Genomic DNA, 23808 nt, shown 5'->3' with positions numbered 1-23808 from the left:
GTAAACAGGTTTCGAAACCTGTCAGCATTCTTACTTTCCCAATTGTATCTTAACTACTAATAAGGTATAGTTACCTTCTTCTGCTCCTTCGCTTTCAGGCCCGCAGTAGCCAAAAAGGTCTGTTGGTGCTGGCGGCATTGTTCTGGGCAAGGCTATCGGAAGGTCAGTGAATTATAGTCACTGAATTGGATTTAGAAGATAAGAGATATATAAATGGGCGTGCTTATTATCCTCCTCATTCTATGTCCCTGTTTTTGGTCTAAACTTGTCACTCATGCACAGTACCCAAATCTAGGAACAAGAACTAAGCAAGGAACCAGTTAGGGACATTATCTTACACTAATTACTTATTACAGAGCCTAATTGTGGGCCTAAAGTAATAAGGCAGACGTCCAGTGTGCGTTATGCGCGGTCTCTTGCTATAAGCCACTCTGAGAAGTGAGACCGACCTTTCATAGTGAGTGTAAACTTTAATCTCTTCACCATGACTGAGACTTTATAGTAGCAACGGACATCATAAATATTAACGACCACTGAACCAATAAGGCCAGGAGCACCTTCCCGCTCCCAATAAGATCTAAGAGTAAAGGCGCATAATACTGCATGTTAATAACTCCAGCACGAAAGGACAGGCTTTTTTGCCAGAACGATGTGGGAAACCCCTTACCTCTAGATCATGACGACTTATTGAAGTTGTGTACTATTAGTGCTGTTGCACCTGAAAACCTGGGGGTTAGCAGCAGCATGGATGTTATTTTCCCCTCTTCAGCTCTGCAGGACATAGGCGATTTGTGAGACCAGAGCATTCTTTTAGGACGACTATAAACACATAACGATTCCCGTGCTCAGGCGGGGACGAGTATTCCGTAAGAACATGAACCTTATGCATACATACGCCAAATAGACCAAAAGATAACGAGATTATCACTATTCGCTTCCCCATTTTCATATTTATTCCCCTTATAGTACTTTAATTGCTTGCTGCGCCAGGGGAAATAGCCTCGAGCTGCGATTGCTTACTGGGTCCACAAACGTAGCGCTGGGCCTCTGCGGCGAGGTACTCATGGGTGAGCGAGCAGTCGCAACCGGTATGTTGTAAAAGCTTCATCTTGAGCTCCTGGACCTCACGAGTCAGGTTGGCTACGCAGATGGACAGGTCGTGATTGGTTCGTTCCAGCTCTTGCTCCTCTGACTGGACTCTTAGCGTATCTTCTCGCTTCTTAGTTCGGAATTTGCTGGACGTAATGCGATTCCTTTCTTTTGTATGTTGGCTATGGCTTTTGCCCTGTTGGTCTGAGCGCTCACTACCATGGCGGCCATGAATACTGCAAGGTCTGTTTGAACGGCCAGTACCTCCTCCCGTTGCTGTATTGGCTTTGCTGTCTCTAGAGGAATCTTGTCTCTTAGACTTTCGAGCTGAAACTTTATTTGAGCAACGCTTCCGCTTCTGGCGCTCCTCCTTTTCAGCCGTTAAGGGCGGAGACGGCATGGGTAACTGGTGCGAGGTTTGGGGAAATAGCGTCTGAAAGACTGAGGTTGTAGCCGTGAAGGTGGCGGAAGGGTATGGATCACTCCAGTAATCCAGAGGTCTGGCTGTGGAGGTAGGTATGGAATCATTAAACAAGAATTCGCTTTGCCTGTAAACGCTCGCTAAAGTGCCTCCTTCCGCTGACTGTGGAAGGGCTCGCTAGTCCATTGAACACCATTGCTCCCAAAAAGGATTGGAGGAAATGGGTACTGTATTGGAGACGTCGATACCCAGCTTATTTTTTATAGAATCGACTGCCATAGATCCTCCTTCATCCATAATGTAGTTGCCTGGTAGGTTGATTAGTCATAATAACTTGCAGACGTAAAATAAGGAGCTACGAGAATCATGCCCTACCTTTTTAGTTCTTCTTTTAAGAATTTAGAATAATCATTGATTAGATTTGTTTATAGTAGCGTCTTTGTTGATTTGAAACCCAATTTTAAGGAAGCTGGATGATAATTAGCGCCTGAAGTCGGTGGCAGACGAGCCGCAATTGAGCTGGAAGGAATAGACGTAGATATGACGTCACCAAGAGTAAGTCTTGGCAAGGAGGGGCCATTACCCCTCTTGCGATGACCTCACCGCTTACGTCGCAGGCCGGCTTGATTGTATAAAATCTCGCTGCCGGAATAACAGTGAATTCGATTGCCCGATTCGCAGATTAGCCTAGTATCGACCTCTAGCTACCTATGCCGCCCTTCGTGGCACACAATCAATGGGTCGACGAAGGTGATGGTGGTGAAGGAGCCAGATGGATTCTTGGGAGCGACCTGCAACAGCTTTTAGCCTTGGGTTCGACTTTCTCAAACCAGCGAGGCGTCATATTTACTACGAAGGGAACACTTTAGCCTTATTGTATGAAATGGCGGTATCAGCGAGCTGACTTCTCCTACGATCCATAACGTCCCTCTCCATCATGAAAGCCTTCTGGTATCATTGAAATGGAGCACAGCGTCGTTGCAGGTGCGTTGGGTAGTCCGCTAATCGCACCAGGCGTGACAATCGCCAGGGCCCAGCCCCAGATTTGAGGGCAAGGAACGGGCCGCTCGGTCGGGGGCTAATCTACCGGCCATTGAGCCCCGAAAGTATTCGGCAATATGAGTTGCGGAAGAGTTCTTGCATAGACTATCCGGAGGTGGAATCTATGCCGGTTTCGTTAGTCAGCGGCCAGTCGAAATAAGCTATTCAACAATTTCAGTAACCTTCATGGTTGTCCTATTTTTAGTGGCATTGCATGTCTAGCAGTCCAGTAAGTTTTGCAGTCTTAACGGGAAGAGGCATCGCCTACCGCTGTGTTCTGAGGGAGCCCCAAGTGCATGGAGTGCGCGCAGACCTGTGAAGCGCCACAACAATCCTTGTGGGCTACAAGAAGGTAGTTTAGATGGCTATTTCCGCTTCTAGTCGAGATCGCTCAGCATTCAGTGCCCGGTTCTTGGAATATTGTTCTCCGCAAGAATCCAGTCCCGCTAGCCGGCTAATGTCGCGCTCTTTGCTGGTCATTATAAATGCTTGCTCACTCGATATAAGCCTATCTTTATTAATAAAAGATAGCTTTCTCTTCGAGCCCCGTATACAGACAAGTTTGGGCCGATTTCGCTGCTAGCCAACCTCTTAGTATAACCTCGTAGTCGAAGGGGGAGACGGTGTAATTTGCGTACTGGCAAGGCTTAGGCATGTAAACCAATGTAAGAAATCTTTCCTTTAACTACTAATGATTTAGAATAGGAAATGGGATTGGGATTAAGAAATTAAGCCGCTACAAAAAGAGGGGCGCTATGATGATCAAAACTTTACTTCATAGGGTCATCATATATAATATGGGTTCGAAAGATGGGCTCCATTAGCCCAATCTTAGCTTTCAGTATGGGGAGGGGGAGAAAGAAAGAGACAATATAGTTAATTCTTTGACATTGAAAATATGTCACGTCTTTATCATAGGGACTGGGTAAGGTATTTTCATTACATCAACTTGGTGTCAATATTGATAGGGTCTCAGTACACCCGAGGCGCCGGGTGAGCATCTTGTCTGACTCATCAAATACGAGAATCGCTCGTCTGGGCCTGTAATGAGCGTTTCTGGGCTCTCTGATCCGATCGGCTCCAAACGTGTGAAGCTTCTTCAGATGGTTCTCATGAGGAACAGTATTTGGGTCCCTAAGGTCTTCAGTTTTGCCCGAAGTTCATACTTGATTGGAGGTGATCTGGCACGTGCAGCCTTATCCATTGTGTCCACCAGTGCCGGCAATAGACTCTTCCAACACAAGTAGTTGGATAAGCCGCTTTAATAGTTTGGCGTGAGGAGAAAAGAATATTTTTCGCCTGCCTGTGTTTGCTACCTAGTTTCAAGGAAAGCTGCGAAGGGTGTCCAGCTGTAGCCGGGTCTGCTCCAGCTCGCTGCGAGCATCAGTAAGCTGCTCTCAGACTTGCGATAACTTTTGTGCCACCTGGGCTGTAGTCCTGATGACTTCCTTAGCCATGCGATCACTAATCTTAGTAAACCCAAGCCGAAACTCTGCCTTCATGCCCTCTATCTTCTTGGTATTTTTCTAGAAGTTGTTTCAGGCCCTGGGCTGCTTTGATCGTGCTGCCAGCTGCCTTAGGCGTCACCCTTTTTCTTAGTTCGTGTATGACTCAGCACTCCCTCACTGCTCTCCTCCTCCTCCTGCCATTACATATCGCCCTTTTTGCTGCTCAGATTCCAATGCCTTCGCCGTCCTGATTATTTTACGCAGGGGGACGATGATATCCCGCCCCGAGTCTCCGGGTCTCGTCTCATGACGATGATGATGTCTGAAGCGGGGTTTGCAACGCGACATCCGCCAATGGCCTGAAACTCCGCCAAGCGGCTAATAGGTCTTCAGACAGTTATAAAGAAGATAAATAGGAAGATTTAAGAAGTTTCCAAAGATTCATCACCTTCTGCTGCCTTGTTATTAACTGTCGTCTGCGCTAGCACCTAGGGGGCGGGTCTATGTCAATAACAGCTGGGGCAGAGATGACGTTGCCGATGCATCATTTCCACCGTCATCGATGCAGATTCCATCCGCATAAAAAGAAGTTTTTCCCTCGCTTGCAGTTCGGTCGTCGCATAATGTGAGGCCATTTTGTCCACTTCAGTCGGTAGGTCCATCCGTATATTTGGAATCGAGTTTTGGTGTACTATACGCGCATCTCATCCCCACTGTAAACTTCTCGTTCTCACTTCAGTTCTTGTAACACTTATTGAAGATTCAAGAGAATTCTGGAAAATGGGGTGGCCGCAGTGGCAGGTCACTGCTCACGGTTGTGTTGGTCAGCGCAAAATGTCTGAGGAACGGTCCAGATGTGTGATTGGCTTGTATAAATCATGCAGCCCAAATTCGAAAATCACATGCTAGGGGTTCTTCCCCTAGCTGGCACTACGCCATCGTCACATCCCCGTCACATCAACCCTTCTAGCTGGTCTTAGGGTTCGATGGCCCTCACTAATAATGTTGGGGAGCGATACCTGCGTCCCCAACGCGCGATCTACGTTGAGTGCAATCAGAGGGAGGAATCATTGCTTTGGAGTAGAAGTGACTCAGCAAATTCTGCAAGCAAGACACTTCGTTATCAAGGGGTTGCATAGAGCCAACGTCGAGTTCCCAAGACCAGCTTCCCTCAGCACCCACCCCCAGAAAACGGAGAACCCTCAATGATAGTCCATAGATCGCTGTCCTTTTTTGACGCAGCGCGCAACGGCAGCACCAGGATGTCACGCTGCGGAAGCGGCATTCCCGGTTGGAGCTGGCGCATTGGGAACATGCCAGCTATTGGTCGTCATACTGCTGCCGTTAGAAGAGTTTTTGGGTCGAAACCAAGGATATTTCCAACGAACTATGATCTTGTGCCCTCAGCATCCTGAGGGGATATTATCAGTAAAGCTTTAACAGATACCGACAGGTACGACCTACCACAAGCAACCGAGACTTGGATCCATTTCGTATTACAGAACATACCAGCACTATTCTGAGGTTGTCTTTGTTCTTCCGAGGCGTTGGCAAAAGTAGATGCATGACTTGATCTTAATTATGGTGTAGGCGCGGTGATCCAGTTAGGGTAATGAGTAGGAATTTATAATGAAGAAATAACAATTGTAGAACCAAGATGAATGAATGCAATGAAGGATTTATATTGAAGGTACATGATCGGTCTTGGCTGTCTTGCACAGTCCACCTGTTGCTTGAAATGCAGTATTGGGTGGTTGGGGAAACCTGATTCGAGCCCGGGAATACGGGGAATTCCTTATTTGTTGGGGCAAATAGCACTCCTCCAACTTCCACAGCCAAAAGGCATGCCCACTTTCTCTCACAAAAGATTTCCCTCTTATCCTTTCCGGTTATCTCTTTGGACGGCACAAGGCTACAAACGGGTCACGACCGGGGTCTAGAGCCAATGAAAATGATCGCAACAAATAGTACTTCCCCACGCACCTAATTTTGCGTATCTTAGAAGTACCAGCAGTTTGCATTGTTACAAATCGCTACATCGCACACTTGGCAGCCGTATCGGGTCCGCGTAATTGATGCATTTCCTGATATCGGCTGCAAATAGCTTCCTTTTACCTTCCTTTTTTAAAAGGTCGGGGCTGCCTTTGCCTGAAGCCCTTGTGGACGTGATTGATATCTCTTTGCAGGTGATTTTGCCGTGCCTCTGTATCATCGCTGTCTTCTTCCATCCCTGAGCAATTCGTCTTCCTTGCCTGACTTTCCCTGGCATATCTGTTGAAAATTGTGCTATAGATGCATTCCTTCCAGTCTTTTTTAGAGTCATATACGGCCTCCAATTAGGATTTGGTGTTTTAAGCTGCAAAATGAAGCTATTCGCAAGTACAACATCGACACCACTGCGTTTCTTGCCCAGTTTCAGGAATGGCAGCTCGAGAATGTTTCAATGAAACGCATCATCGAAAATGGCCAGACTACATTTCAATTCCAGTTTGAGTGGCCCCTTTGCGCAAATCATCCGCATACCGCCAGTGTGAATCCCGATTCAACTCCCTCGGTCGCTGCCAAAAAAAACAAGCAAGCAAGCTCCAGCAAGACGGGCAAAGTATTCAGACGATGAAGATAACTTCCTCATACAACTGAAGGAAGTGGAGCAGCTTGGGTGGGTGGAGATTCGTCGGCGTTTTGTTCAACATTTCCCCGAACGAGGCGGCCCGGACCTGCAAGTGCACTACTATACGAAGCTCAAGGATCGTGGGAGACCTTTATATCATCATGCTCCCTTGGGGAGGGGGGACTTTGAGACGAGCGGGATGTATATGACCTGCGCCTTGCCATGACGGATCCTCAGGAGGCGAGCGTTGAGGCCCTAGCCTCTGGCTTTGAGGATATAGCACTATTCCAAGAGTTTATTAAGTTCATGAATAAAGAGGATTCAAGCGAGGACGACCCGATGGAGGATGGCCCGATGGAGGATGAGACTGTAGCCTGGGAAAGGCTATGAAAATAGATCCGGGACCAAAAGGCTGCGTGCCATGCATCACCAGATGCGTGGGTGACATCTGCTGGGACAGTGACCAGGGGATGAGAGGAGGGCTAATGTTGCTGAGAAGTGCCAGGACGAACAAATTTGAAAGTGAGGGATTGCAGAGTGGTGTCTTTGGAGTTTATGTGTTGAACGAGAGGGAAACATGCACCATCTCAGGGGGAAGTTTGCATTCTTATTGCTTTCAGAGCTCCCTTAACTGATCAGTCAAGATGGAAACAAGCTGAGGGATCAACAGCCCGGATGTGAAAGCAGGCCGCATCAAGAGCGACCAAATCTGAAGGAAGGTACCAATTGCGATTGTTGGCAAGAACTGCACAGGCCACTGAGTGCGGTTCTCTCCCTACTTCTGTCTTAGCCTGGCCACGGATGCATGTCAGTCCCCGGTATATATTAATTTTGAGGCTTAAGCGGCCTTTTCCGTTTATTACCATGTTGAGGTTACGGTAACCATCTGGTGCTTATTCCAGCCCTGTAATCGGCCATCTAACTTCCTAAGATCATGCATAGCCTCGTTAATGTGGTTGCGGTCCGTCCAAAGCTCGCTAATCTGTTCGGCCTCACCGATATGCTGCTTCCGATGCTTCGATGTGGTTGGCTTGATATCCAGCTCGTAATTATTCGATAGCCCCCGGATTTCTAGCTTCTGCATCACTTCCAAGTCCTCCTGCTCCGCCGCTGGGCCACAGGGGCTTGACCCCTGCCACCAAGTTCCTGAATTTCCCGTGACCGGCGTTTTGGAATTCACCTCTGACACCGAGTTTGCGGGTGTCCCTGCCTCTACCATAATTGACTGAAGATCGTCGGGTATTGTCTGGATGGGTGGGGAGCAAAAGTCGTAATCAAGACCACTGCCTACCACGGGATAGGTGGTGTCAAGAAGCATTTTCCAAACGCCTGGGTTGCCAGCTGCAGAAGGTATAGAATTGTGCAGAATGTCAGTATAGGTCCCTGTTGTAGAAGCCTGGATCTCTCTGACAATAGACTCATTGAAAAGCGGTGCAGAGTCGATGAAATTGTACGGAGTAGTCATACTGTCCCCCCCGAGGTCCACAGCCGAATCATCATCGCTCCGTCTATGTACGGGACAGCAATTAGCACCATATCGACCAACAGAGTCATTTACGCTGCAACTCAAATTTGAGTACTTTCCAACATAAGAGCAATGCCTAAGCTGATGATCCGCCAGGAAATTACAAGAATCTCCGTTCGCGAACAGGGTTTTCGACGGTGATAACCTGCTATCATAAGCGTATCCAGGTTGGAAAATTCGAGGTCGCGTGGAGTCGACCATATGGTCAGCTTGATTTGTATTCTCCCCCCTGTTGGCCCACGAAACATGAATGCTACGCCTCTTGCTGGGAGGCTCGTCTACTGGAGCTGGGCTGTTGCTGTGTTTTAATTTGGCCATTGATAGTACGAAAAAGTGTGAATATCAAGCAATGAATGGGTAATGTGTCCGCAGCGCTTCAGTTTGTGCGTTGCCAAATAATTTGTTGAGATTTCTGTAGTCAGTCGCAAATTCTACCTTTAGTTATTATGTAGAAAGAACTATTTATCACCACAAAACTTCCTGTGTCGCACGCAAACACTGTTATCTAGCACATCAATGATGCGGACTCGGCCCAGTGATGTCATAGGAGCGAGATCATTACGTAGAAATGATAATGTCTGAAGCGGGGTTACAACCACTTGGCCAGAAAACAAGCGAAACTTATACCAACGGCCTCACTGAGCCCCAAGACAATAGGTATAAGCTCTCCTTGAATGCTTTACCCCGTTATTGCAGTTATGAAATTATCGGTCAGCCTATATCCTCCTCTGACGACCCAGCGTTATATGCATCCATAGATAGATCCTCATCTTCGCCAGACGTGGAATTTTCGGTGCTGAACGGCGGAAAGAAGCTGGTAGGGGATGGCAGTGGAACTGGTATCAGTCTCTCCGTGTGCCATGACAGATACTCAATCTCGATATGCCGTGATTCCTCGATTGTTTTTATTTCTGAACCGCCGAGAACGGGACCAGAAGTTAACATCGTCGCCCGGTGACGGATGGTCCTTTCTATGCTTTCATTCGACCTCCCAATCTGAGGCCCGGAAGACCGTGGGAGAATATCTTGCTTAGGCCGCTTAGTATCGACAAATACCGTAAAGTGATCATCGGGGCGAACACCACCGAGGCCGCAGGGTTCTAAGGGTTGCTGCCTTATATACTGCTGGTCGTTGTTCCAAATCAAATCCAGTTCGATACCGCTGCTTTGTTCACTTCCATCCTTCATCAGACCCTGAACTTCATTATTATCACCGCCCATGGCTGAACTCTGCTGACGCAGGTCTTGGCATCGATCCGTCAACGGCTTGTAGTAGGTGAAGGACCTGGATGTTATTCGTCGAGGAGACCGAGCGAATTCTGATGGTTGCAGAGAATCCTTTCTAGGTTGGACGCTTGAGAGCGTGCGAGTGGTAGGTGATAGATCAGCTGGATCACCCGTCAAGTCAGTGCAGAAAGGTGCACCGCTATAGTATGTGATAGCACCTTCGTGGCGTTGCCATTTGCCAGCCGACCCCGCGGAGTATTTTAAGCCCAAGCCCGACTCGCCAGGATTTTCGTTGTCCACGACTACAGAAGAGTAAACTGACGCACCCTGTGAAGTGTGCCCATCTGACGAATCCTGCTGAGCAAATAGTGGCTTGTAGCGGAAACTTTCAACTCGAGCGCAAAGCTGCGGATCAAATCCAAGCATATCCTTACTTAAACCGCTGAGTTGAGATTCATTACTAGTGAAACGGCTAGTTTTCTGGCGCTCGCCTTTCTTTTGCGAACCATCGGTATTACCGCCAGAAGGAGTCTCTGACGTGTCATAGCCAGAGCTGTAGCTACTGAACTTGGTATCCTTAGATCCGCCTCGCCATCGAATTTTATGCGCGTCAGGGGATAGCTGAAATCTAGTGCTGATTTCGGATATGGCGGAGCGAACGAAGTCTGGTGTCACATTAATCAAGTGGAGTTGGGCCAAGTTGTACAGCAGGTTCAAAGACACCCAGCCTTCAGCGCCTAGGTGGATGTCTTGGATACTCTGCTGTCTAGGCAATAACTCGGGCGGCAGTAGGTCCAAATGCCGGATGTAGTTTATATTCTCAGATGGAACCTGAGCACGATCGGGATCTAAATCACAGGGCCGCGTGGGTCGCTGTTTTGACAGAGGCAAGGCTAGGGAGGACGGCTTGCTATCAGAGGCCAAGCCACCACCATCGCCCCCAGTCTCCATGTTGTCCTTATTGGGATCAGAAGCCGATCCATAGTCACTTGAATGACAGTTGTTTCTCCAAATGCCAGATCGTTGTTCTAGAGAGAGGATTCTTGCTTCCCGGATAGGCTCAGTTCCATGAGTGGGTGGTTCGTGGGCGGATGATGGGTCCGCCACCTGTGCATCCGATACAACCCGCGCCATAATGAAGCTACCGCCCGGTCGCATAGGCGGCATCTTCGAGATATTGGCACCGTTACTTCTGCCTGTAAAGAGCTGTTCGAGACGACGAACAACAAGACTCTTCCGCTCCTTGTCTGTCATGATTACGTGTCGTGGGTACAGGCCGTCGGGAACATCTCTTAGATAATCCTCGACCTTGTCCTTTGATGATTGGGTTGAAGTCAAGATGGGGAGGTTAAAAGGGGTGCTTGAAGACTCAGCACCGGCTGACATGGAGGCATAAGCGGAGTCAGCTGGCCAGAGGCTGGAACCTGGAGAGGAAGGAGCACGTTTGCGCTGAATTCCAGATTTGGAGTATATGTGATCGTGGTTATGGGGGGATATCTTTTTCTTCTTTTGCGATGATGGCATCTCTGGAGACCCATCGAGATCGGTGGCAAGGTCTCTCAGTATGGCTTCGAGCTCCCTCTTTTTCTTTTGGGGAAGCCCATGAACCTTGATCTCAAACAGCTTGTCTTTACGGAGCGTGGCCGGACCCGGTTGCTTATAGCGCCTGAGTTCCTTCCTAAGCTGTTGAATCTCAAGCGTTAGGTCATCGATGATGCTGCGATAGTCATCAACGCTACTGCTGTGCGCTGTGAGGGGCACAGGAGAGGCGACCTGGTATTGAGGATGCGAGTATGGATTCTCCGTATTCCATAAATCTGATTCTTTCTGGAAGAAGGGAACATTAACTATAGCTTTGCGTCAGTTTCTTCTAAACTACCGGGAGTCCGCTAGAAGTAGTGCATACCGTCTATGGCATCGTTATTGGCGGTCGCGTTATGGCTCGAGTCGTTATGCCATTCTGGCGGGTCGTTTGGCCCCGTCTCATGACTGCCGCGGAGGGAATTGAGATGGAGAGATTGATCGGTTGTTGGTGGCGAGGTTCTATATGAACTACTTTGATTTGAAGGCATCTTAGCCCCGTAAGCATATGGGACGTGGAGCGAGACCCTGATAGGACTGCTTAATTGTTGATGTCGCAAGAATTCCGAGTATGCCGATCGTCAGGCTACATTACAGTAAGATTTCCACGCAAGAACTTGGCTAATTTAGCAGTCGGTGAATTGGAACAGAGACGGGAAAACGGTATCGCGCGGAATACTTCATGTACCTAAGCGTTGAACTCAGATAGTCGTATGGCGATGATTAATGATAAAACGGCCGTGACACTCTCGGCGGAGTATCGTGCGCGGTATCTTGAAGAACGGACGAGTTTGGGCATGATGTGAGGTCGAGAAGGCATGCTGAATGTCGCCCGAAGCAAAGACGGGGTAGGTCACTTGCCAGCGTAGACACTGACTGATTAGTGGTGGTGTGGGTTTAAAGTGGAGGGCGCTAGGACCCAGGAGCTCGGGTCCGGGTCCGCGGAAGAAATTTAGGGACAGGGCAGGGCGTGCTGAGGTGTTCTTTTGGTTGGATGGGGTTCCTACTTAATTAATAAGGCTGGGCGTTGAATGCGGTACGAGCATGAGCAAAAGAAATATTAGGAGACAACACTATTAACAAACGCGGGAAGCTGTAGCGAGAGAAATGGGGATTTTGCGGACAGTTCAGCAATGCTGCGATTTATTGCAAAATGTTCACAGGGCATACCATACGCACCGTGAGCCTGACTCAGTTAACTGGGTGGCTTGCTAGGCATGTGATCAACAGTTAGATGCTTTAGGTCTCAGACTCTACCCAGGATCAGGCCTCAGGCCATTATCGAGCAAGGAAGCATCCCGGAAGAGGATCTCCGGTACGAAGCTCAAGGATCGTGGGAGGGCTTGATATCATAATACTATTCTGGGTAGGGGGAACTTAAGATGGATAGGATGTAGGTTAAACTAGCTAAGGAGTGCTGCAATGCATATAGTTCCTGCATGTTCCTGGCCATATGCGTGCACGATGTGATTCCCGACGCTAGACAGTTTCCTTTTGGTCTAGTAGGCCATAGAAGGCAAGAACGCCTCAGTCCCTTCCCATACAAATTTTGTTCGGTCCCTACGACCCCCCGAGATCAAAGTGAAAAGAAAATTAAAGAGAAAGAAATGACGCTCAGCTACGTCGACCGCTGCTAAGAACTGGAAAAGGGCTGCTTGTAGCCAAAGAGAAAATTATGCCTGCCTCCGCTCTAAGAGAACTTCATCACCAGTACACGACCTGAACGACAGCCGATAGCGACCGTTGACCCCACCACAGCCGAATTTTTCTAGTGGGCGTATGCTGGTCCGATGGCCACACACTCTGGAGACCTGTCATGTTCCGCGACGAGCCCACGACAATCGATATCCCACTCTAGCCCTGACACTCTGTCTGAATTAAGCCTAGAAGAAACTCCATTTGATCCAAGGTTTCGAGAATTTCTGTACCAGATATCGGAGCGCAACGATTGATAAGGTCATCACTCATGCATGCAAGGCCCAAGGAGGCTGCCCGAATCTAAATGGCCCTTGTCAGGTATATATGGAGTCAAGGACGAGAGAAGAGATTTACCAAGTGAAAGTCACACGTGATCAATTTCGGATAATTTTCGCAGGCTGTTCTGCCCACATGGCTGTTGGATCCTGTTGCAATGGGCTTGCGGGGAAGGGTTATCGCGTATGACATCCTGAGCAACAACTGGGGGACGGCCGAATTCCAGGGGCCCACCAAGAACAAAGCATAAATATAAAAGTAAAAATGTAAAGCTTAAAGGGTGATGACTGGATGATGGAAACCTGAGGAGCTCTTAGCAGTATATAGCAGCGTCTCTATCATCTATCATCTTATGGAGATCTTTGCGTCGCCGAAAGGGAAGTGAAGGGGGGGGAAAAAAGGTGACCCCATTGAGTATCAAGGTGCGCAAGGGGGCCTGCGGCGTGGGGAAGACCAAGCTCGATGTTCGACTTGAGCAAATAATAATCCGGTTAGGGCCCCTTGTTGTGATAAAAAGTTGACGAAGTGGGGGTAGGAACCTTGCCGTGTTTTACGGATGGTTTGTTTCCGCGCCAGGTTCTCGATTGCGTGAGGCTAGGCAAGCCATGTTCGCCTTTATTCAGAAGGCGAGGCAAGAGACCCGCTAAGACATGGCAGCTGAAGCGGAGTGGACACTAAAGTAGTGGTAATTGGTGGGTTTCGATTCTGAACTGGGGAAGTGCCAAAAAAATCAGGCAACGCGCTCACATGCTTTCTGTCTCTGGCAAATCACATCCCCAGGTTTGTCACAAGGCGGTTGATCACATTTCGTGTTCTCCACATCCCACTTCAGCTGCATTGCATGTGTTGCAGTGAATGTACACCTTTTGTCTCGAATTAGATCCTTTTAACCTCAACTGTAGATGTATTTATCACAGGGTGACTGGGAATTTCGATAGCATAGTAGTAGGGACGATGAAGTGGTGGTTGAAGTAAATGTAGAATTGGTTAACCGATTTCGACCAACTCTGTAAACAATATCAGCTCCTCCAGAAACTCACATGGTCCAATCAATTTGCGCGGAGCCTATTCATAAATGATATCTCAAGGAAAAGCTTTCCGTGCTACATGTCTAATTAGAGCCCTTCAGACTTACGGGTTTGTTTCCTCTTCCGTGCTAGCCCGGATACAATGAACTTGACCTGGTTTTTCAAGGATACATGCCACTAATGACACCATCGCGTTGAGGCTTGACCCCTCTCTTCTTCATCATCAATGCAGGGGCTCTGACTTTGGTTGTTACGCATTCGCCACTCTGCCGCTGAGACCTGCTTGTTCCACATTTTCTTGTGCCCTTCTTATTTATAACCATTTGGCTCTCTGTCGCATTGAACCCCGCTGTGTCCAAGTTCCCTTCCTAGCATCATCCAAACCCCGCTCCAGTTCAACGGTCGAGGTTCATACCAAGGTGCTTCGAGTCTTGGCTCTATTCATTCAACATCGGACGAAGCTAACTCGGACACGTCAACCTTTATAACGCTACCAGACATGGATACCGTCCACCTTACCCATAAACAAGACCCTCTCGGCGACGATATGCAAGCCTACGACACCTACGCACCCGCGCCTAACGTAAATTTCATAAGTCAAGACCCTTCAGGCATGAATATCTATGGTGCGCTACCTCAATCCCATTGGAGACAATGGTGGTCTCCTACTGAAGATGCTTCCTTTGCCGAATTAGCCAACGTGACCACCCCCAATGTCTTCGCCCAAGAAGAGCCCCGATACAACTACACCTACAATCCTGAAACCTTTATACAGTGGGACTTTCGTGCTGCCTCCACCCACGGCTATCCTAATAGGCCTTTTAGCATTTGATCGTTTGCATCGGGAATGCTGACGACGTAGATATCCATATCTGATTCACCGGCAATTGACAAACTGAAACTGGATTTCCCAGTACCAGGCGGCCCATGCAAGAGGTATCCTCGTTTGTAGGGAATTGAATGTTGGGAGTACCAGTGTCTAGTTTCAGGATTGAGGAAGTTTTGAATGTCCTTAATCAGGTCGTCCTTTTGCTTTTCATCAAGAATGACTGTCGACAGAGGCCGAGCAGCCACTGCTTTCTCCTTTCTCCAGTATTCATCGCGATGTCCGTGGATGGTCGTCTTATTCTTTGATTCATTAAGGTATCCACGTCGACAGTCTTCTAGAAGTTCTCTCAAGATTCCAGATCGCCCAGCACAGGTGATGGAGATCTGCTCTTCTTTGTGGAAACCAACATCCACTTGTGTAGTCTGATAGTAGAGCAAGTTGTGCTTGTACCAGAAGACAAAGGAGCCTTCCCAAGGGGCATATCGGAGAGCTTTTTTAGCGTGGGGGTCATGTCCTTGGGTAGGATTTTGCTTGGTTTTGACTTTAGCGAGAATAGAACGGGCGGTATCATCCAATCCTTGAGATGAGATCCAGGTCTGGACCATGTGGTATGTTTCATCCGAAGATTTGATATAGATTGTTGATGCTTAGCGGTCAGCCTGGGATCCGCGGAGATATGTTCGATCACTCACTGCAATGCTGAAGGAACCAATCTTTCAATTGGGACACATAGGGCTTCAAAAACGCGGCCAGTGCAAATAGGCACATCAATTGAGTGTAGCCAGTTAAGTTGCCACTGAGGACCTGACTTGCCGCAGTGGTGATATTGGTAAACCCAGGAAGAAAGAGGTCCAAGACAGACATCTGCTGTGACAGTGACCCAGGGATGAGAGGGGGGCTGATGTTGCTGAGAAGTGTCATGACGAACAAATTTGAGAGTGGGGATTGCAGAGTGGTGTCTTTGGAGTTAATGTATTGAAGGAGAGGGAAACAAGCACCATCTCAGGGGGAACATTAGCATTCTTATTGCTTTCAGAGCTCCCTTAATTGATCAGTCAAGATGGAAACACGCTGAGGGATCAACAGCGCTGATGTGAAGGCCGCATGAAGAGCGACCAGGCGCTGTAGATACGCAACTATCTGTATCAAAGCACAGTCATAGTAAGACGCGCTGCAAGAACCATCAACCTGCAAGCCATCAAATACAATTCGCTCTCCTATTTTGCTTTACTCCCACTGTAATGTGGTTGCGCGTGTCTCGGCCGACTCCTCGTCGCTCCGCGTATATCGCAATCACTTCCTATTCGATGATCCCGCGCGGTTCCCATGCAAGCGTCGGCGTCTTCAGCGGACTGAGAGAAACTTCTCAGTTGGACGGCCAGTGAAACTTCCGTAGGAGACCTGGTTAGCGCCGTCAGAGCACTTGTATCAAGGCACTGCAGGCGTTCGCTCCCGTACATGAACCATGGTCACAGCCCGTCACGTCGATTGTCATCGCTGTACACCTCAACCGATTGTTCGCATTATACTAAAATTAGGTACTTTTAGGTTGAGACAGTAACACACCAATACAAACAGTACTGGGTGCTCTCATTGCCATGTGCTTTGTCCCAATGCCTTAATTCGGTTCTGGGTCTTTTTGTGACTGGCAGCGAATTACATGATTGGAAATGCTTAACCCAGCTCCGCCATCGTAACTGCGGGGTTGTGAACAGCTCCCACGACTACGTGGACAGCCCCCCGATGCGTGGACAGCCCCCCGATGCGTGGACAGCCCCCCGATACGTGGACAGTTCCGAGTCGGGTGACACAATACCCGGCCCCCGTAATGACGTGACTTTGTATACAGCAAGGCTTTCATATGTCCAGTTGGCGATGCAAACGGAGGAAGAAAACGGTCATTAGACGGTCAAGATCCAACATCCCATTGTTGATCCCTAACTAAATGCAAATATGAAACGAACATCCCAAGACAAAATACAGCTTCGAGCTACCAACCGCCCTAAGAGCGTAAATGTGACGTTTAGTATAATTTCAGGGGAGGTGTAAAAAGCGCCAGGATGCTCACTTCTTCAGAAAACACCAGTCTTATCTTGGGCCATGACCACAGGTGGGACATGTAGTGCCCTGAATGCCTTTACCATCGCAGAGTTCGCACTTCGACATTTGGAAAATTAATTGCAGTGGAGGGGAAATAGAGAAGAACAAAAAGTTGATGTCCGTGTTAGTCGCAGCAACCCAACGAGGTATATTGAGCTCAGGGGTCTTTATGTGACAGGGTGCGTGGCGTAGAATCAGGCACCTAGGAACAGGAATCAGCAATTTCTTAATCTTGCATGAGCGCTAGGTCCAAGTCGGCGTGGAATATCATATTTCCGAACTTGGATCTACGTTGCCTCTCCAACCTTCGTCATTTGGTTACAAGCTCAGTCTCGCACAACAATGAGATCATGACGAACAATTATAATCAATGCGCCTGCTCTGCGTCATTTCCGTCAACCGAATTACTGGCAAATCACTTAGCTGAGATCCGGGTGGGTGTTTTGCCCGAAATGAGATTTCAACTGACTTTACGCAGTCGCAGGAACGCTACCACGTCATTCAATTAGAACAATGTCGCAAACACTTGGTCAGCGACAACTCAGACGATGAACAACATGTCGAAGCACCTCGCGACCCCGAGCCCGAATCCAAAATATGTCCTTTTCCAAACTGCAAGCGAGCAAAGCCGTTCGCCACGAATTTCAAGCTCTGGCGTCACGCTGCGCAACGTGAATCTCGCCCTCTGTCTGTGCCATTACAACGGTCAGTAACGAATTGAGTACAGACGTCCGATGCGAGGAAGTGTGCGTGATTTGCTTCAAATTATTCGAGTTCGCAAGCGAGATCATCCGACATTGTGAGGAAAATCACAGGACCGAGTTCGGCAGGAAAGCCACATACATGAAGGGAACGTTAGAGGAAGTTTCACGTCGCGTATCTTCTGAGTTGTACGCTGCAAAGATCGCCTTCAAGGAGAGGACTCTTGTCGGCTCCACAAGTGAGAGCAAAAAGAGAACTCGAGATGAGGCAGGTATCGACAATGAAGCGTCGGAAACTCAAGGAGCAGAGTTGGTCGCACTGACTACACAACGCTCACAGTTGCACGCTACTGGTACTGTCCACAATCCAAATAAGCCGCCCATCCTAATGCAGAGCCAGAAGACATGAGCGCATTGCCTCCTCCACCGACAGATGCAGCTTTCCCGTTGATAATGACTGCTTCCGGACTTAGCCGACCCCGACACAGTGACGAGTTGCACAACAGCTCGACACAGCTGATGTACCACCATCCGACACAAGAGAATACTGTGGTCGATCCTTACAACGCACGTCTCTTGCAGTTGGTTAGCTCTGTTCCATTTACGGGTGATTTTGACTGGGCGGAGATCGAAGGGTGGGATGGTTCGCAGAACGTAATATGAGCCGTCATGATTCACGTGTTTGTTGTATCTTTGATGGCAAAGTTTAAGCTGATCTTCGAGGTTTCCATCTCGACTGCCATACGGATAAGCTTGGGAGAATTCGCGAGAAGGATCTTCGGCCAGCCGGAGAGGGAATCCGCTACCGCAAAAAGGAATGTTATTGCATATCCCTTTAGTGTTTCAGCGTATGTTCGAGCATCTCGAATGACCCTATGTACGATTAGCCGCTTTCACTGTAACTTGCAAACGGGGAGGGTTAGCTGACAAGCCTCCCGATTGGAACTGCTTCAGTTTGGCAATGCAGCCCGCCTTTTCAAGCTCAGACCGAGTGGTCTCATGCAAGGACCGGATGCCATCCGTCGTAGGTAGGTCATGCAAATGTGAGCCTTGCCAGATCTCAACCTCGGAGTCTTTACAAAATTGTTGGACGACAAGAACACGTAGACCAGCCTGTTTGCCACCTCTCCTAAAGCACTCAATATGGCCAGGCTTAGCACCATATCGCAGCCAGTGTCCGAGACTGCAATCTCCGAGAGTGGATTCGATAACAATCCGAATACGCTGAAGATTATAGATGTCAGTGACGTAACGCAAACTGGGACCAAGGGAGCTGCTTACCTCGTCATCGAGGATGTGTTGTTTGCAATATTTTAGGCCAAATGGTGTCAGGTATGGAAAGTCCCTCCTCTCCATCTCCAAAACTACATCACCTACAGTCGCATCCTCCAAATCGACAAACCCTTGATCAAGAAGGGCTCGTTGCGCCGTCTCAGGCGAGAACATCGTCAGCCCCGCAAAGTCTGACAAGCACTGGGGATTCTCTCTCGAGGCGGATTCGAGCTTTTCGATCTGGGCAGAAAGCTGTGAACAAATCTTCAGGCCCTCCTGGGTGCTCTGCTTTTCTTCCAGTATAGCTAGCCACACATGATCCTCTACAGCAGGTGGTTTGCCATGTACCCTTTCTTCCAACTGATGTATATGCTCTTGTAGATCGTTCGTCGTATCGCGTATCAAGTCTTTGTATTCCTCGAGAACGTTAGGTGGTATCGATGCTGTTGCGCGTCTGTGAAGTCTCTCCTGTTAGTCGATTGCGCCAAGATAAGGTTGGAGTTTGTACCTTACATATTCGCGGTGGCTAATGCTACACTGATAGTGAATTTATATCCAGCAAGCATCTCCCGGATGTCAGTTATGTCGCCTTTGAGGTACTGCTGGTTAACCCAATCCCGCAAACTTGGTCGCGATAAGCTAGAATACTTTGTACACCGAGCTATGAGATCGCCATACTCCTCACAGGTCTTTCCGCAACGAAGTAAAGGAAGTTTTAAGGCGTTAAAGTTGATATCGTTATTGTTATGAACCGTTTCAGCGAGCGACTGCAAAACCCCTCGGAGGTCGGCTAGCTCGTTTTTCAGCGCACGAGCATTCTTGTCCTGGCTCTGGAAGTCGCGGATGGTCGTGTAGAGGGCGTTGCAAGATTTAAGAGCAAAACCTACCAGTGAGACGATGCTGGATGTGATGCCGAGACAATCTGCCATCTTGACAACGTTCAAAATTTGATGTTCAACAAGATGTAATGGTGGCCAATGTCAGCAACACTGTCCGACTGGCTGCTGCGGGGCAGCTGGTCATCGTGCATCACAGGTATGAAGGTGGTCGAATGCCGCAAGCCGGGAAGAACAAGTTGTCCTTTCGACGTTACTGAACCGGATATTAACCGCGTACTTGTTTGAGCCCGTTTCTTATCGCATGTGTTTCCGTTTCTTATCAAACGCCTCTTCAATCTCTGTCCACATAATCGTGGGCAGCCACAGATGCGGGGTTTAGGCTAGTGAACCCTTGTCCAATCCGTTGCCGACACCTTGTCCGGTGGCCCAAGACGTCGGCTCTAAGCAAGGGCACAGAAGTGTACAAAGAGTTTCGAGCGGGTGGACTATAAGTACTGCAGTCGGTCTGGAACGAATTGAGAGGCATCGTGTAAGGAGTCTAAATTGATACTTCCAAATATCTTTTACAATATGAGCACAAGTTCTGGGGAGTCCGGTTCATGCCTGTTCTGTGGCCATTATTTGAATGAGCACACAAAAGCAAGCCGCTCGCGGTGCAAGAAATGCAATAAGCGATTTTACATCTGCCAGGCACCACTACATGAAACGGCTGGCTGGAGAATATGCGACATTCCATGTGGCTGTGGCTCGAAGTACTACCCCACCACAGCCAATGGAGCGCGTCGACTGAAACAAACCGAATTCGCGCCAACTCACCCCCTGTACGAGTCGCCTCCCTCTAACGGCGAGGACACATCGTACGAGGCAACCTTCAGCACCAGTGCTGCTCCTGCAACTGAGCCAGTCTACGTAAAGCTCAAGAAAAATGGAGACCAGTTCGAGTTCAGTCACAACAACAATAAAATATTAACCTACGCGGTGCACTGGCGGCCTACTCGTCTCGTTTACCAGGGACAAGAAGATGATTTCTGGTTGATGGAAAATGATGGAGTTTCATATATCACCTGGACCCTACCTACCGACAATCAAGAAGTACAAAGCCAGAGGTCTCTTGGCAAAAGAGTGGCATATCCGGCTCAGCCCTCGCACGAACGCACTCTTTCTGATTCTACGGATCCTCTCCAATGGGACGATGAGAGGATCGAGGCGGAAACTCAAATGGCGTCTCAAATGGCGGGGCTTGCTCTTGGGGGCGGAAGCTCCGACCAAGTTCAAGATGACCGCGTACACGTCTCTGCACGATATTATGGAAAGGATAAAGTGGAGTTTAAGAACGAAAACGGTAAGTTAATTACATCATGGAAATCAAGCTGGGTTCCAAGCGGTGATGGATTTGTTTTCGAGAGCAAGGACTATGGCAAAACGTATTTCACGAAGAAAATCAAAGCTGCGAAAAAATGAAAGAGCAACTTGTACAGCCCTATTTTGATTTAGCTCGTTTTAGTTTAGCCCTTCAACAGGGAGTTAGTTACGAGATGACGGGCTGCATTTACCCCGGCACTCATGGAACAACTATAAAGTTTACCGAAGTTAATCCGGCCCTCCCCTGCCTGTTCACCCATACAAAAACAACCAGCCTGCTGTCCTTTCCCATCTCTCAACAACCTCATTTTCCTCCATCAAGATGTAATAGAAGCAACACAGTCAACAAGCCAGCCAGCCATGGCAAGCAATCACTCTTCGTCTCTCCGCTCTGTCCTTACCCGGTCGATTTGCACCTCATCGAGCGAGCGATCATCTGATTTTACGTCCAAAGATTCGGCTACCAACGAACCAAACACCCGATTTGTTGACAAAGAAGACGATCCCCTGATACCAAGTCTTGAAGACGTATACCGTACATTTCAGGAGGGCAAGGTGACATGGGAAGCGTTCTTAAGCCAAGCGAAGAGGATCCCCCGAGGTCTCTGGCCAAAAGATGCGCTCAACCCGTACGTAACTCTGGTAGATGTGCCGAGTCTACCGGACGAGCTGCCTCGCAACAATTGGCTTTACGGTCGACCTTGCTGGGAGCTGTCCCATGGCATTGGGGACACCGAATGTCGAAATACTGATTCTCGGAGCGATACAACAAGCCTTAGGCCCGGTCGTCTTGTTTCATTTCGATTACAAATTGGCGATCCGATTCGGTGTGATATATGCCCGGACGCAGCATCATACGCCTGCGCCAGTCCCGAAACGACCGATAGCCTCGCTGTATTGGTTATGTGCTGGTCATACATCCTTTCGGCTCGATTGCTTGAGATGCAACGCCGTGGGATTCGATATACAGAGGATCGATTGTGGCCTACTGTGCCTCATGGCCGAAAGGAAACCACAGCCGATATCAACCTCAAGAGCGCATCGCCTACTCTTATCAGGTGGCTCTGCGCGATTCTTAGCCCTGCTATGGGGTGGCAGGCTAGGGATCATGGGCATTTACCACCGTGGGCAACATCTTTCAAGACAGATGTAGCACTTATCATCGAGGCTTCAGACATGGCTGCAGATGTCTGCTCGCCCCCGAGCTCCATCGAGGCTATGGAACTTCTTATTGAACTATGCCGGTTGTTTGGCTTGGGAATAGACTCCACCAGACTCACTGACTTTGAGCCTATGCCGCCCTACAAGGCGTCATTCTTGGCTGCACTCGCGCTTCCTTTCTATAACTTTATGGAGCTTCAACCACAGCTGCCACACCCACGTCTTGCTAAACCACGAAATAATAGCACCTTCAACAGTTCCCATGAACAACAGCTGCGTGGATATCTGTGTCATATACGTTACTTTATGACCCTCAGCGCTCATCCTCCCTCTATCGGGTCCATTCTGTGGAGCGTCTTCTGGCAGCCGGACGTCAATTGCAACCTAGTCGGTCCATGGCTCGCATCAGTCTTGGATACATTAGAGCTAATTATCGCGCAAAACGAGATCGAGGTTCTGCTCAAGGTCTTTCTTTCACGTCGACCTAGAATAGGGATCTGGTGGGTGGCTCTCTTTTTCCTTGGCGACCCAGCTCTCCTAGACTGGATCAGGCGATACGCGGTGAAGATGGAAGAGAAGCGCGGCTTCGGGTCCTTATCGTCTCCTGATCCGATGGTGTCTGCCTGGACCGGGTCCAAGCAGTCATTCATCGATTTCGATAATGATCTCCTTTACCTGGAACCATCTGATTCAGTGTCGAGAGCAGATCTGCTTCGATGCCGCTTCGATCTCAAACTTCAGGACTCAGCTACTACAGCTTTGTCCTGGCGGCCCTTTGGTCATATAGAGAAGAGCCTGGTTGAACTTGAACTTTGGCCGCAATTAGAAACCAAATATACTCGTAGGTATAATGCATTTGTCTGGTATCCCCGAAAGAATTTCTCAATACTTGACGAAGGCTTTCGAAAGGATACGGGACAGCACATAATAAACGTGCCAGACAACTTAAAAATGCACACATCCACCGAATACTCAGAGAAAAAGTACTGTATCACCAATATGCGGCCATCCAAGGACTCGACGTCCAAGATGATGGGCTTCTTGGTCGAGGGCGTTGGAGGCGGTCGCGATTGGGCAAATGCTGGTTTGTCAATGCAACCTAAGCAGCTCAGGTGGCTACGTGATTGGGAAGGCCTCGACAGGATGGAGAATAATGCGGTGGAACAGGAACCATCCCGAACGCCTTCGTGGTTGCTTGAGAAATGGATCAATGGGGAAATTTAATCAAGGAACTACCCTGTGTTGGCCTCAGGTCAAGGATTCTTGCTTTACCTAGTCACCATCAATGTATTTAGTTGAGATGCACAGGCATGTTTGTGCTTTAGATGCGCTAGTAGATGTGTGCTGGTACCTAGCTGCCAAAGCAAGGGGGGCTAACACACCAGAGCCCCAGCGCACCTGTACCTGGATACAGGGGCTTGATTGAAATAAGTGCTCATACATTGTTCCAGCACATCAGGACTGCTTGTTCTTTTGCGTCAGCATATACGTACAGTTACACGATATACACCAGTCTCTTCATATTACTCGCGCAATGTAATTGTTCAATTTTTTTTAAAACTTTTTTTTTTTTTTTTTTTTTTTTTTTTTTTAAAAAAA

General features: G+C 48.6%; 11 protein-coding genes across 11 annotated transcripts; 4 read left to right on the top strand and 7 right to left on the bottom strand.

The window, feature by feature from the left end:
• Window positions 1-970: 970 nt before the first annotated feature.
• Window positions 971-1489, bottom strand: FPRO_07108 (uncharacterized protein; the record flags this gene model as incomplete). The annotated part of the gene is made up of 1 exon (XM_031227903.1): window positions 971-1489. The coding sequence occupies one exon, from the start codon at window positions 1487-1489 to the stop codon at window positions 971-973; it is 519 nt and encodes a 172-aa protein (XP_031078294.1).
• Window positions 1490-5264: 3775 nt separating this feature from the next.
• FPRO_07109 (uncharacterized protein) lies at window positions 5265-5565 on the bottom strand (the record flags this gene model as incomplete). The annotated part of the gene is made up of 3 exons (XM_031227902.1): window positions 5265-5319; window positions 5388-5410; window positions 5464-5565. 3 exons carry the CDS (start codon window positions 5563-5565, stop codon window positions 5265-5267), a joined length of 180 nt encoding a protein of 59 aa, XP_031078293.1.
• Window positions 5566-7469: 1904 nt separating this feature from the next.
• Window positions 7470-8075, bottom strand: FPRO_07110 (uncharacterized protein; the record flags this gene model as incomplete). Its single annotated transcript, XM_031227901.1, has 1 exon — window positions 7470-8075. One exon carries the CDS (start codon window positions 8073-8075, stop codon window positions 7470-7472), a length of 606 nt encoding a protein of 201 aa, XP_031078292.1.
• A 771-nt stretch (window positions 8076-8846) lies between these two features.
• FPRO_07111 (uncharacterized protein) lies at window positions 8847-11434 on the bottom strand (the record flags this gene model as incomplete). The annotated part of the gene is made up of 2 exons (XM_031227900.1): window positions 8847-11209; window positions 11269-11434. The coding sequence occupies 2 exons, from the start codon at window positions 11432-11434 to the stop codon at window positions 8847-8849; spliced, it is 2529 nt and encodes an 842-aa protein (XP_031078291.1).
• A 1363-nt stretch (window positions 11435-12797) lies between these two features.
• On the bottom strand, window positions 12798-13109 carry FPRO_07112 (uncharacterized protein; the record flags this gene model as incomplete). The annotated part of the gene is made up of 2 exons (XM_031227899.1): window positions 12798-12941; window positions 12996-13109. 2 exons carry the CDS (start codon window positions 13107-13109, stop codon window positions 12798-12800), a joined length of 258 nt encoding a protein of 85 aa, XP_031078290.1.
• A 1335-nt stretch (window positions 13110-14444) lies between these two features.
• On the top strand, window positions 14445-14777 carry FPRO_07113 (uncharacterized protein; the record flags this gene model as incomplete). Its single annotated transcript, XM_031227898.1, has 1 exon — window positions 14445-14777. One exon carries the CDS (start codon window positions 14445-14447, stop codon window positions 14775-14777), a length of 333 nt encoding a protein of 110 aa, XP_031078289.1.
• FPRO_07114 (uncharacterized protein) lies at window positions 14750-15695 on the bottom strand (the record flags this gene model as incomplete). The annotated part of the gene is made up of 2 exons (XM_031227897.1): window positions 14750-15420; window positions 15467-15695. The coding sequence occupies 2 exons, from the start codon at window positions 15693-15695 to the stop codon at window positions 14750-14752; spliced, it is 900 nt and encodes a 299-aa protein (XP_031078288.1).
• Window positions 15696-17431: 1736 nt separating this feature from the next.
• Window positions 17432-17984, top strand: FPRO_07115 (uncharacterized protein; the record flags this gene model as incomplete). Its single annotated transcript, XM_031227896.1, has 2 exons — window positions 17432-17579; window positions 17602-17984. 2 exons carry the CDS (start codon window positions 17432-17434, stop codon window positions 17982-17984), a joined length of 531 nt encoding a protein of 176 aa, XP_031078287.1.
• Window positions 17985-18249: 265 nt separating this feature from the next.
• FPRO_07116 (uncharacterized protein) lies at window positions 18250-19776 on the bottom strand (the record flags this gene model as incomplete). Its single annotated transcript, XM_031227895.1, has 4 exons — window positions 18250-18448; window positions 18504-18799; window positions 18857-19301; window positions 19361-19776. The coding sequence occupies 4 exons, from the start codon at window positions 19774-19776 to the stop codon at window positions 18250-18252; spliced, it is 1356 nt and encodes a 451-aa protein (XP_031078286.1).
• Window positions 19777-20256: 480 nt separating this feature from the next.
• FPRO_07117 (uncharacterized protein) lies at window positions 20257-21147 on the top strand (the record flags this gene model as incomplete). The annotated part of the gene is made up of 1 exon (XM_031227893.1): window positions 20257-21147. The coding sequence occupies one exon, from the start codon at window positions 20257-20259 to the stop codon at window positions 21145-21147; it is 891 nt and encodes a 296-aa protein (XP_031078285.1).
• A 261-nt stretch (window positions 21148-21408) lies between these two features.
• FPRO_07118 (uncharacterized protein) lies at window positions 21409-23433 on the top strand (the record flags this gene model as incomplete). Its single annotated transcript, XM_031227892.1, has 1 exon — window positions 21409-23433. The coding sequence occupies one exon, from the start codon at window positions 21409-21411 to the stop codon at window positions 23431-23433; it is 2025 nt and encodes a 674-aa protein (XP_031078284.1).
• Window positions 23434-23808: the final 375 nt, after the last annotated feature.

This window comes from Fusarium proliferatum (assembly GCF_900067095.1).
Source record: "Fusarium proliferatum ET1 genome assembly, contig: FPRO_scaffold003, whole genome shotgun sequence".
Lineage (NCBI taxonomy): Eukaryota > Fungi > Ascomycota > Sordariomycetes > Hypocreales > Nectriaceae > Fusarium > Fusarium proliferatum.
Note: the sequence above shows the minus strand (reverse complement) of the source record. Positions and strands in the feature narration are given on the sequence as shown.